Source organism: Sinohyriopsis cumingii, chromosome 9, assembly GCF_028554795.1.
Source record: "Sinohyriopsis cumingii isolate HCF-2022 chromosome 9, ASM2855479v2, whole genome shotgun sequence".
NCBI lineage: Eukaryota > Metazoa > Mollusca > Bivalvia > Unionida > Unionidae > Sinohyriopsis > Sinohyriopsis cumingii.
Genome location: NC_142969.1, coordinates 80,038,138 through 80,052,187, shown reverse-complemented (window position 1 = coordinate 80,052,187; position 14,050 = coordinate 80,038,138). Strand labels below are relative to the sequence as shown.

Here is a 14,050-nt window from a genome sequence, read left to right as displayed (position 1 = left end):
GAAGAGTTTAACCAATAGTTCTTGCCGATTTTACATAGTCATTGCTTATGGCATATATATGTAGATTTCAATATTTCTGTAATACATATTTTTGATATAGTCTTGAATGTATTTGGTCGTGTACAATGTTTTCTTGTTGATATAAAAAGTCAATTTTTCAAAGATTTGGATTGACAATAAAGACATTTCATTGATTTTAATTATCATTTGATACTTTTGGTTCAATAGACTAAGAAGAATACCAGAAAAGGATTGATTTTGTAGAAGAATTATAGCTTACATTGTTGCTGTAAAATGATATATTTATTGCTAAATATTGATCTAATGTGGATTGATATATGATTATTACGTTACGCCGTCATCTACATGGCATTACGTCTTAGCTTGGTGTAACGTAACGCTGCAAACATTGGGGAGAAATTAAAGAGAATGCGCTTTGATTGCTACGACTGTTTCATTATGTACTGAGACAAAATGCTTATACAATTTTATTGGACGCAGTTAAGGTTGTATAAAAGAAAATTACAAAGCCAACAAAAGCATAAGGAACGTGACTAAATCTTTAGAGTCCTGCCGTGAATTGGCCTGACATAATTTTGAATGGCGTAAATCAGCCTCACAGACTTTTGCCAACAGAGAATTCATATAATCTCCCTAGGTGTGCAATATTGAAACAACTAACTCAACAACATACACACTATTTATGCTTTTGATTAGAAAGGTCTATTATCTTGAAACCGTGCACATTGGATGAATTTGTAAATATTCTGTCAACTGATGTTGTTTGGACAATTATTGTTAGATGACTTTTCTCGTACTTTTCTATGCAACGATCCGTATTATGGATTAGTCATTCAACTGAATTAAATGCTTTTTCTGATTAAATTGCAAAAGATCTTTTAGATAGTTCTAATCAAATATTTTCAAATGGAACAATAAAGAAATATATGTCAATAAAGTACATAGCAGAAATTGTTGGGAGGGTGGGGGAGGAGGAGACATATAAGTTAGCTAGTATTACCAATCTATGGTCACACAATTAAGTAACAGAAAAGAAGAAAAAAAAAGTTTTGTGAAGCTTAACCAACTATTTGATTATTAAATTGATAAATGTAAAATGTGATAGGAAATTACGGTATATTGAAGTGAATCCAAGTTAGTCCTTACTAAGGTCTATGAAAATCCTAAACGAGTGAAAAGTCCCTTATAATTTCCATTACAGGATATGTACTGGTGCTTCAATAACCATGACGTTGTGACGATGGCGTTGTCCAGAATTCTTTGGAATAATTTATAACTGTTATTTATGTCCAAATAATGTGCACTTTCATTCACCACTGAACAGTCTAAACAAATGTTTTTCCTCTGGAAAAATATCTAAGTACAACGTAAAACACGTCTGCGGACATCAGGAACAGAAAAAGTATGGATGACTCGAGAAATCGGAATGAAACTAAATGCTTAATTTTCTCTTTGATACACCTTATTTTGCGACTGTATTTCGCAATAGACCTCATGTGATTGCATACAATATCGTGCAACAAATGGAAGACCACATAATTATTCTCGAAACTTCCATATGTCACTAGTGACTGAAAACTGCGCCATTGGCGACTTTGTTTAATGTCCTATTATTACGATTATAATTGCTAACTGTCAACACGGACGTAAACATCTATGTATAAATTCTATGCAATGTGCGTTCTTAACAGATGCGAATCACGTACACAATTTATAATAAAAGTAATCTATAGAAATCACAATCATGGATAAGAATTATAACAATAACATAAAATCATATGCCAGAAGTTACCAAAAATATAGATGTACATAACACTATAAATAAATATCATACTGCTAAAATTTCACCCAAGACTAAGAACCTCCCAAAGTTAGAATCACATAATTTTTGCTAGTAACAATGATAGAAAACAATCAGAAAATTTGTCAACTTTCATAGGAAGCAAATTGAAGTTAAAGTTAGAAAGTTTAAAACAAGTGTAGCTCAATAATGGGTAATTATAAGTAATTAGATTCCAGCAAATGATTTCATATCTATCGAATTGAACGGCATTAATGATTATTTTAGGAGTACACACTCATCCCATGAGAATAACGAGGAGAGAAATGAAAATGAGGAACCATTACATATTAAGCGTTAGACAGTACTAAATTATCCAATCTCTTCCAAGGAGATACAGAATGTACTGAGATATTTGAAATCAAATAAGACACCTAGAGCAGATTCCGTTATTAATGAATATTATAAATGTACATGATAAGTTTACCTTCCTCTTCCTGTAAACTTGCTAAAAATAGATGTTATTCCTGAAACATGGGCTGCATGGTTCATTGAACCACTACAAAAAAATGATATAAATTAGATCCTAACAGTTATAGGCCTATTACTTTCTTGAGTTGCCTTAGGAACGTCTTTACTGCTTCTTTTAACAACAGGACTTGCTCTCTACTAGAAGTAAACGGTTGGTATCTGAGTCACAGACGGGTTTTCGTAAAGCAATCTCCACAACTGATAATAGTTTTACCTTCTATTCCTTAATACAATTACTAAAGAGAAAACATTGTTTTGAGGCTTTCGACTGGGTATGGAGAGCTGGCTTATAGAGAAAATATATTAACTCTGCGACAAAAGGGGAAATACTGAAGTGGATAATTAACGTGTTTATATCTATATTAAGTCTTGTATCTATCACATTAAACATATATAAATATCGTGGCTATTTACTTGCAATCAAGTAGTTAGGCGATGCAAACATCTGTTTTTCTGTATTATTTGCCCATTATCTAAATGATATCAATACTAAATTGTGTCTGAGCTCACCTGATTTACTGAATGGAGATATAGTAAGACATTTATGACAAGTGTTTTTACTCCATTTTTCGGTATGTTTGTGAAACATGGACACTCACATCATATCTACAAAGAATGATTCCAACCTTCGAAATGAGATGAGGTGGGAAAACAACATTAAAAAGTGGACAGGCATGGAATTTGGAGATTGCCAAAGTGCAGTAGAGAACATGGAAAAATGGAGAGAATTGACTGCTAAGTCATCTGTGATGATGCTGATGCTGTAGATTATATAACTCTACGCATTTTAAAACATTCATTAAAAGTATTACATTTATTGGATCTTATATAATATTGTACACATTTGTATCTATTCTACATGTTCACTGTCATTACATTTGTCAATTATAATTTAGTGTAATATTCTGAATACATTTTCTTGGATATTTAGGTATTTAAGTCATTGTATAAAGTTGTTGTAAGTAGGAAATTTTAAAACCGTATATAAGAAAACTCTATTTTTTTATATTACATGAAACCGAACATTTTGGTTTGCATGTATTATTTTTGAAAAAAAGTCGTCCGATAGATGTTCGTAAGAGAGAAATCTATTAACATAATTCTATTTTATAAACTTGACCTTATTATCTTCTTCTGAAGTTTAAAGATCAACTATTATTTTCAAGGTGACATATTGTTTGTGTTTATTTCTCTGCAGATAATTTTACACAATGACACATGTCGCTTGGTTCATTTTCCTATAAATATCGTGAATAAAGTAATTCAAATTCAAAGGAATGAAGTGAATAACCTTTGTATTTTCTATATAACTAATCAAATGGTTAATTCGATTGTGCAATGTATAGGATTACTGTATGTACCATGTCATGACTTGGGATAAAGTAATGGATAGTGGAATACATCTTTGGATTACATATTGGATTTTGTAACGGCTTGTGATTACCTATTGGATTTTGTAACGAATTGTGATTACCTATTCAATTTTTTTAATGACTTGTGATTGCCCATTGGATTTTGAAATGACTTATGACTACCTTTTGGATTTTGTAACCACTTGTGATTAACTATTGGATTTTGTAACGAATTGTGATTACCTATTGGATTTTGTAATGGCTTGTGATTGCCTATTGGATTTTGAAATGACTTATGATTACCTTTTGGATTTTGTAATGGCTTGTGATTACCTATTGGATTTTGTAATGGCTTCTGATTACCTATTGGATTTTGTAATGACTTGTGGTTACCTTTTGGATTTTGTAATGACTTGTGATTACCTATTGGATATTGTAATGACTTGTGATTACCTATTGGATTTTGTAATGGGTTGTGATTACCTATTGGATTTTGTGATGACTTGTTATTTAACTAACGAATTGTGCAGTGCCTTGAGATTGCTATTGGTCTGCGTAACGACTCGCGATAAACTAATGAATTATGAAATGACGTGGTATTAACTATTGAATTTTTCAATGACATGGGACAAAAATGTATTGTGTAGTGACATGAATTAAATAATGAATCGTGCAATGCTAGGAATGTCTGGTGGATTGTTAAAAGAGAAGGATTTACTATTGGATTTTGTAATGACATGCGATTAACTAATACATTTTGCTATGACTTGTGATTAAATATTGGATTTTGTAGTGACTTCTGATTAACTAATGGAATCTGTAATGACCTAGTATTAATTAAAGGATTGCATAATCATTTGTGATTAACTAATGGATTCGGTAATGACATGGCATTAAATAATGAACTATGTTATAACTTGTGATTAACTATTGAACTGTGTGATCACAGACAATAGCTAATGGAAAGGGCAAGAAGCATGATTGACTAAATGATTATGTAATGACTGGGATGAACTATTGAATTTTGTTATGACTTGTAATTAACCAATAGATTGTGTATTGATATTGTACTAAATAATGAATTATGTTATGACTATGTTCTGACTTGGGATCAACTACTAATATGTAAAACGAATTCTGATTAACTAATAGATTGTATAATGACTGTGATTAAGTAATGGATTGTACTCTGACTTGGGATTAACTCATGGATTGAGTAATGACTATTATTCACTAAGGGGTTGTGAGATGACTGGGTAAACTGTTGGTATTTGCAATGACCTGTGAATAATGGATTGTGCATTTATGTAGGATTAGCTAATAGACTGTAAAATCGCTTGGTATTATCTCCTGGATATTTTAATGACTTGCAAATAGCTAATAGACTATGCAATAACTTGATATTAACTAATGGATTGTATAATGACGTAGGCTTTTCTAATGTCTATAATGAGTTGAGATTAACTATTGGAATCTGTAGTGTCCTGGGATTAGCTAATGAATTATTTAATGAATTGGGATTAGCTAACCCAAGAGATATTTGTCATCTCTTTATCTTAATTGGCATTTACCCGTCTGGTCGGATTTCTTTAACTCTCCGTTTAAGTGTGTGCACTAATCTATCTCGAAATGTAGATGACAGTTATTAGCAGTAATATAGGTCGCCGACACCCAGTTTTCAATGTTTGATATGCTACTAAGGCACATATGTCTAACGTTCAACATACCCAATGTATGAAACACTGGAAACCAAAGTGAATGAAAGTATATTAAAAATGACTTAAATATTGATAAGAGTGAGCAATATGGATTGTCCTTAATTTCACACCTTTTTAAACACGCAAGGAGAGTACCCATTATTAATAGAATCGTGAAAGGCAGAATTACAAAAATATGTTTACTGCATCTACTTATCCTCAATAAAGCAAAGATTTTTAAATGCTTGTTTTGAGCAGTGAGGCGGAGAGAGAGAGAGAGAGAGAGAGAGAGAGAGAGAGAGAGAGAGAGAGAGAGGGAAGGCGCACAATGAAAGCATTCGCGATTTGAGTATGTTTTTGAAATGGTTCAGTGTGTGGTAGGCATTTAGCATACATTTTGTAGAATTCTGTCTTTTTGAATTGCATCACTCTTTCCTCAAAACAGTAAATCTAAGATAACAGTTGGAAACGGCACTGAGAGTAATTTCTGATCATCTCAGGATCAGGCGAGGATGGGCTTCGATCCTGCGATGAGATCGAAAACAAGGTCGTGAATGAGGTGTTTATTTATAACGTAATTGAAAGATTATTGAATCTGCCAGCATAAGTGAGTGTTTAAAATCCAACGATGGATTTACAGAATGATGCACACAGAGATCGACAATGAAAATAAGAAAAATATATATTCTAAATGGAACTAATAGCATCACGTAGCTTCAACGAGTAGTCAGACTAGAATCGACTTACGAGACTCGTTTACAAATATGACTGATACATATAACTAGGGAGGATCAATGCAAAGCATTTATTGACACATATGATTCATACATGGATCTAACACTATGGATGCTCAGTATATAGAATTGATACACAGATATTAATAACGTAAGGTTCATCAGCAAGTTAAATGAATGTATAATTCATTTTCACTCTCAGAGTGATATTGAATTACAGCTTCACCCATATAGTGATATTGAATAATACTTATTAAAAAGTGGAACATACCTGTATATCATTGTGTCCAGTCCCAGTCGACGATCACGGTTTATTTCTGGTTCCACGATTCTCGCCGAAATGTAATGGAGCAACCACGCGTGATTCAATTCTCCCGGTCTGCCGAAGGATCCGTCTGGAGCGTCCCGAGGTCTTGCAGACCATTTGGCACCAAAGCTTTGGCCCCTCACTGCAAGAAACAAATACAGTCATCCGGGTGAATGTCAGTATCAACATCCGGTTACACGAAACCCCACAAGTCTCCGTGTGGCAGATTAAAGATAATGATTGAGTTCAGTAATTACGGTTATATACAAATAATACGAACACGCACATGGATTGGCTCCGTACCACATTAAATTGTTTTATCAGAACTACTGTACAAGATTATTATTAAAATAACTACGTTGTACATGAAATTGTGTCCGACAAGAATATTCTCACTGGATTATAAGAACTCGAATATTGCTTATCATTTAATGCATTCAGCATATAATTGAATTCAACTTGTCTGAATGCTATACAAATGGCCAACTTGAAATCGACTTCAGTCCATCCGATACCATGGCATTGTGTGATGTAGGTCTGACCCTCTGTAAAATTCACAGTGCTTTCTGAAACATCCAACATACAGAATAATTATGTCGGATAATATAGATAGGAAGACATATTTCACATCCATCTACAGCTAAAGATTGCGTGCCAAAAGTAGTCAGCTTCCTGACAAAACTTGTATTGTGATAATACATCAATAATTTCCTCTCTCAGTAACCTTCTTGTGGTCAAATCCGTGTCCAGAAAACTTGAGGTAATCCGATTTCTCGCAGCAGTCACTTTGCGTATGCAGCAGTGGGTAAACCGAATGCAGCATTATTAGATAACCAAGGCAAAAAATAAATCACCCTCGGGTAAAGCTGTACGGGACAAAGAAACATGAATAAATTTCATTCATATACAGTTAAATACATACCATTCAGTGACAACTGCAAGACATGTTAAAATGTGTATGATGTTCAAGATTGTTAATGTTATAGAGTGTTAATAATTGTTGTTTCCTTCGTCTAGATTGCATACGTCCGTCTCTTAAAATAGACAAATTACTCACTATTGTATTTAAAAGTCCTGTATCTATTCCTGCCGCTTCAAGCTGAAGTGTTTCATGAGTCAATCATCCAACATCCTTTTTAGTCTATAGTGATGTCTAGCACCGGGATATCATGCCCTAGCACGATGTACCATCCAGTCACATTATCCTGACACCAGGCCGACCAGTCCTAACACAAACGTCTTAATGCTGAGCACCAAGCGAGGCAGTTGTTAGTACTATTTGTATAAGTCTTTGGTGTGACTCGGCCGGGAATCGAACCCAGGACCTCCCGCATCCGAGGCGGACGCTCTAGCCACTGGGCCACCGGTACGGTCTGTATAGTTTTGATAAACTTCGCCTGCTAATATTGAATTTTAGGTTTCGAAGATTGAAGTTGATACTATTTTGAAAATGCTATCAATATAACATGTCCTTTTGATATTTGATGAAATTAGTAATACAAGATAACAATAAGAATCCACATACTTGAGATAAGTATTTTCAAAACAAGTACATTGTAATTTTTGACAAGCATTACCACTATTTTTATTTGTACTGAATTTTGACCTGAAGAGCGTGTACATTTATCTCAGTACTGCCAGCTTCTTAACTCAGTAAAATTCATAGAATATATTTTCACATATACTTTTATTTAGGCAACAAAAAGCTAACCATATGTTGCTTATTAAACAATGCAATTTCACTTTTCTATATCTATTTATGTACAAGTTTGTTTCATGTATGACACAGGAAACGTATTTCATCTAACCAGGAAGAAAACTATTCAACAGATATATCTAAATGTGTATATTGTTTGTTCAAATAAGCGATGTCTCTGTTTTGGCTTCCGGAAGTGAAAACATTCAATAACATATCCTGATATTGTTTTAAAGCAGTTGATGGACGGGATTTTATTATTATGACACTGACATGTTCCAAATGGACGCATGCAACGACGATATCATAACGCTTTGTTGATGTGCGCGATTGAATGAGCTGAGGCAACAATGAAGGTCAAAAATGCAGCTGTGTTATCCATGTTAGTTGTCATCGTCTACAGCCATGCGGAAGCAATCGTCACACAGGGTAGGTTATACTTATTCGTTGACATCCCACAGGATAGTTAACATTCAATGTTGTCCTTACTCGATAGAGATAATATTTGTTTAGATCACAAAGGGTTGATAACACCCATTTGCGCGTGTCATAAGGGAACATAACACAAAGTACTGTTAGTATAACATGCTAAGATATTTTATCTCATAGGCTTAATATGCTTATCATAGGCCAAACGTCCTCAAAAATATAATGCTGCTTTGATCGCAGATGTTTACTTAGTTTTCCGTTTTTACTGTTCTATTTTGCACTGCAACGTATAGAATCACTTCGCATATATTGTTACGACTCCATGGTCTTACACTTAGTAACAGAAAGCCAACAGGTTTTGTATGTGTGCATTTTTTATATTTTTAACGTATCTTTAAAATTTGTATTGTTAACAGTGTGACAGTTTATTTGATGTGTAGCTCTGGGACATCATGCCGCAGACATGTAGCATGATGTCCCACCGAGCCATATTATTCTGACACCAGTCCGACCAGTCCTAACACAAGTGATGCTTCTGCTAGTACCATTTTACAAGTCTTATTTTTGCCAGCTATGGTTCGAACCGCGACATCCCACTAACTAGGCAGATGCTAAACCACTATGTCATTGGAGCGGTCTAACAAGTTTTGTAAAATTCAACACCAATGTAAAAATTTAAAAGGGACGTACAACATTATGAACTAATTCAAGATAGTCCTAAACGTTCTATCACAAGACAAAGGGAATAAAGTTTTAGTTGATTAGCAGTGTCATTCTAATCCAGTTACATTCTGAATATGTTGATGTGCCTGTAGTATTGAACGTGCTAATGTACCTGAATTTTGGTGATATGATAACAGTCATTTGATGAATCACAATAGCATAATCCATTGGCATTGGTCTTATTTCATTTAATATAAAGTTTTGCCAAATATTCAAGGATACAGTGAAAAATAATACATATTATAGGTATTGTCTATGCTCATTTTGTTCAAAATTTCAGCTGCTAATTTCTTCGGGTAATAGCATAAAATATTCTTCCTGTTTCTCTGGTTAGGTATGCTTTCCTTACAATATACAGACAAAAACACACAGCACACCGACTCTGACACGCACCCCCCCCCCCACACACAACCAGACATGAGCAACTCCAAAATACGGTGCTTCCTAATGTTTGATTTAGCTGATGGTTTGAAGATTTTAATGGGTTGATGTTCTTGATTTCAATCTGAGCGTTTAAACGTACCATCTGGTTGCATTGTACATCCCTTTAATGAATGTATAGCTGTACTAAAAGTCTATATATGCTCTATGCACAAGTCACCAGAGCATGTAACTGCAGCTCTAGCAATTCAATCCGACTTTACTGTAATGAATACAGTGCGATATTGGAATGTTCTCACATGGATCGAGAATGAGGCTTCTCGTAAACCAGATTTCTGCCTTTGTCACTTCTGAGTCTATATGATGAACAGCGTGCAGAAATATCTCGGAAACGTTGTATAGAGATTCACATATTGCCCATCTCAGCTGAATACGAGTGAATTAATGTCATGATTTTAGAGACATGTGTAATGTAATTGTCAAGAAAATGTCATTTTAGTATAAGGCAGTAATAAAATAAAAGTTTTCATTTAGAATACAATTTCGTGCTATGAAGTGTTAAAGTTTCAAAGATTTGAAACCAGTAAAATAACCTTTGAAAACGAGATACAGAATAGATGTTTAGTTTAAATAATTTAAATTCTTTACGCCTTTGACCTTGCAGACAACCCGCCATTAGCGCCATTAGTCAACTGTAGTTTCGAGGACGGTATGTGTGACTGGAACAATATTTCCGCTGGCTGGAAAATCGGACAGGGATCACAATTTACCAGTGGGACTGGCCCAATGCAGGACCATACCTTCAGGAAAGGTTGGAATATGACCTCTAAACTGTTTTAATGAAATTATTAATAGTTTTGCAGCAAAGATCATATTTAATCATTGTGCAACTTCCAGTTCTCTACTGGTATTTGAATTAGTAGTAGTAATAGTTGTAGTAGTGCTAGTAGTACTTATCGCCTGGCATGTCTGAAAATATTTTGCTCGATACAGGTCTCATTGCGACAAAACTGAATACACAACGGTAGGTAGGTATACCTATATTTCGCTAAATCCTGGTACGTGATTTGTACCTAACTTTTATAACTTTTATTCATGCCTGCAAATTGTACAGATTATGTTTTGTTAGAATTTTGGCTTATGTGACTTGGGTCTGTTGAGAGCGTAAAATTACATGGAATCTATAAATACATGCTTACGTATGTGTTGATAGTTACTAATAATAATCTTAATAATACGACTTAATGCCGACTTTGTGTTTATTTCTCATAGGCTGATGCGGTTTAGACGGTTCTAAAAGAATTAAGTAACTTCTAACTGGTTTTGCTAGTTCACGTGAATAGGCGATTTGGAGGCAAATTGAGTCGTAAGATATGACACGTGATGTGTTGTGAAATCTACTCCTAAAAGATGGTGAATAAAAGGGGAGAAGTGAGCAATGAGATTCGTGACAATTTTGGAGCGATATTATTTTTTATTATTCTGTTGTAGGTCTTCAGACACATTTTATGTTGTACATAGTGTTCGAAGGGAAGTTTATTTGGACCTTTCAGTGGAAACGAATGTTGCTCATTATTTGGACTATAATATTATTCTGGTGTTAAGAGTATTTAATTTGCATTGTTTTTGTATTGTTTTCTTTATTCATTATATGCTAAGGATAATTGTATCTTGGACTTGCCCTTGTCCAAAATCTACCTGACCTAAATCATTGATTTATTTTCGTTCTGTAAATAACTAGTACACAGCTAATATTTTCACTTTGAATATGGTTTTAATATTAGGATCATTATTAATCGAAGTAAACATATTTATCTTGGTCTGATTCAAGGAGATTGTGATTACCATGTTCTTTATTTTAGTTGTAGTATCAGACCTTATAATTATAAATAAGGCTATATGTTGTAAACATATTGAATCTTCCAGAATGAAATTCACATTAATTTTTATTTTAATATTAAATGCCTATTTCGACTTTGGTCAGGTCGAGTAGTATAAAATCTTATTACTAAAAAAAATATTTATTCGTGGTGTAAGATGTGCGTAGAATCAATCGTATTATTGTTGTGCCCGTGATTTCATGTGAGTTTGAATTTATTTATCCAGATTTTTTAATTCAAGTTATAAATTTCTGGAAATACAAAGTGTTCAAAAATAACATTCTTAGATATATATATATATATATATATATATATATATATATATATATATATATATATATATATATATATATATATATATATATATATATATATATATATATATATATATATATCATGAATAAACAATAACAACCACACATTCATTTGATTGAACACAATTTGTAATTCGTTGTGGATAAAGTCCTCACAGATGTCGTAAACAGAACAAAAAGTACACTAAGTCTATAATTTGGCCATGAGTTTGAATATCATATCTTGCCATGCCTATAATAATCTGTTTTACTGACAAATGCAATGGTCTCAACAAAAAAAAACAACATTTGAAGTTAAACCAAGAAAATATGCACTTGATCTCTCGATACGTGCACGTTTTGTTCCCTTCTTTTTCTCTTTTAGCGAACGGAAGCTACCTATATCTAGATTCAAAATCAGTAAACGCGACGCAGTCGCAGATACTACGGAGCCCCCTTGTTCACTGGAATGACTGTTGTTTCTCTTTGTGGTTTCACATGCGCGGCGAAGACATCGGCAATCTGACGATTTCCGTAGAAACAAACGTTACCACGACAGTGAACAGTCCCACTGGAACACATCCTGGAACCAGGACGATTCTTTGGAGTCAAGAGGGAGAGTTGGATGATCAATGGTACCAGACTGAGGTAACTATACAGACTCAGGAGGATTTCAGAGTCCTTCTGGAGGGGACGACCAAAGGACCAAGAGGAGCGATAGCGGTCGATGACATAAGACTTTCTGAGTTTTCCTGTAAAGGTCAGCATGATTGGGATAAAATTGTTTCATTTCATACATTCAATCATTTTTTATTTAAATTTTCATTGTTTTCATTAAATTTCGTTTTAAACTAGTCCAACAATTACTTGCAAGGTTACTATTCGACTCATTCAAAACAAGATGCATTTTCCTAACAGGTACTTGAGTGTTCAGTTACAAAATGCAAATTTCTGTACATCGGATAGATTTCAGAAAGGAATTTGCAATATAGTTTCAATTAAAGTGCATTTATTTAAAGAATTTAGGTAATTATATGCGCGGTGCTTCGATCGAACTTTAAAAATTACCTTCCAATATATTCATATAAAACGACAGTTAATACCAGAGCACTTTGCAATTACTATATACATGACAGGAAATAACCCACAACATAGCACTTGATCAGCCTGTATTTATAAAAGACCGTTCAAGTTATACATTATATTCTGCAGTATAGGTGTATGTATGTATGTATGTATGTATGTATGTATGTATGTATGTATGTATGCATGCATGCATTAATGGATGGATGGATGGATGGATGGATGGATGTATTTATCTATGTATCTATGTATGCAGACTGTTGTTCATTCTGCAAAAAGATATTGCAGACACTAGAATAGCCCACCACATGGACTCAGTCTTTGGTCATCGTGCTCCCCAAGCTAGGAAACCTACCGCTATGCCAAAACAACACAGTCATTAGTCTGATCACCCACCCGAGGAAAGTCATGAAATAAATAATTCTCAAGAGACTAAATGCTCAGTCAGAGAAAATTATTATTGAAGAGCAGAGAGCTTTCCAAGTAGATAAAGCATCTTCATCATCATCATCATCATCATAGGGACCCCGAGTGGCCGAGTGGTCTAAAGCGCTCTTCGTTACGGATCACTGCCATCTCCCCTCTGTTTGCGTGGGTTCGAGTCTCGGATTGGGCTAATGTGGGTATGTGAGAAAGGTTGCCAGTAGCTTCTCGTGGGTCGGTGGTTCTTTCCGGGGTTTTCCCGGGTTCTTCCTCCACCATTAATACTGGCCGCCATGTATAGCCTATCGTGTGCTGAAAAATGGCGTTAAACCCTACAAGAACAACAACAACAACAACAATCATCATCATCATCATCAGTCTCATGACCTAGTGTGGTCGTCGAGGCACTGTGCTTCTGAACATCTGACCAGTTCCCTCCACTTATCTCAATCATGTGCCAATGCCTGTGTCTCCGCAAAACTTTTTCTGGTCCATTCTGTGATGTTGTCAGTCCAACGTTTTCTCTGTCTACCTCTCCTTCTGCCACCCTGGACTTTGCCCTGCAGGACTGTTGTGGATAGACGGTTGGCTCTAGTGACATGGCCATACCATTTCACTTTCTCTTTTTGACGGTGGTGAGGTGGTCCTTATATTGGCCTACTTCACTCCTCATTGTGTTACGCACTTCTTCATTTGTGATGTGGTTCATGTAAGAGATGC

General features: G+C 34.5%; 1 protein-coding gene and 1 non-coding gene across 4 annotated transcripts in view; one reads left to right on the top strand and one right to left on the bottom strand.

Moving 5' to 3' along the window:
* The first annotated feature begins 7,580 nt into the window (after positions 1 to 7,580).
* Positions 7,581 to 14,050, top strand: part of LOC149792098 (MAM and LDL-receptor class A domain-containing protein 1-like) — a 32,600-nt gene continuing 26,130 nt past the window's right edge. The window contains exons 1-4 of one of the 3 annotated variants that reach the window (XM_089970618.1): positions 7,581 to 7,788; positions 8,358 to 8,547; positions 10,316 to 10,462; positions 12,210 to 12,584. In XM_089970618.1, coding sequence (XP_089826744.1) covers positions 8,469 to 8,547; positions 10,316 to 10,462; positions 12,210 to 12,584 — 601 coding nt within the window. In that variant the 5' untranslated portion in view covers positions 7,581 to 7,788; positions 8,358 to 8,468. Of the gene's footprint in view, positions 7,794 to 8,211; positions 8,548 to 10,315; positions 10,463 to 12,209; positions 12,585 to 14,050 lie in introns of all 3 variants that reach the window. The other 2 variants (XM_089970616.1, XM_089970617.1) reach the window with 2 other exon arrangements.
* On the bottom strand, positions 7,720 to 7,796 carry Trnap-cgg (transfer RNA proline (anticodon CGG)). Its single transcript has one exon. It is a non-coding gene; the product is annotated as a tRNA-Pro (tRNA).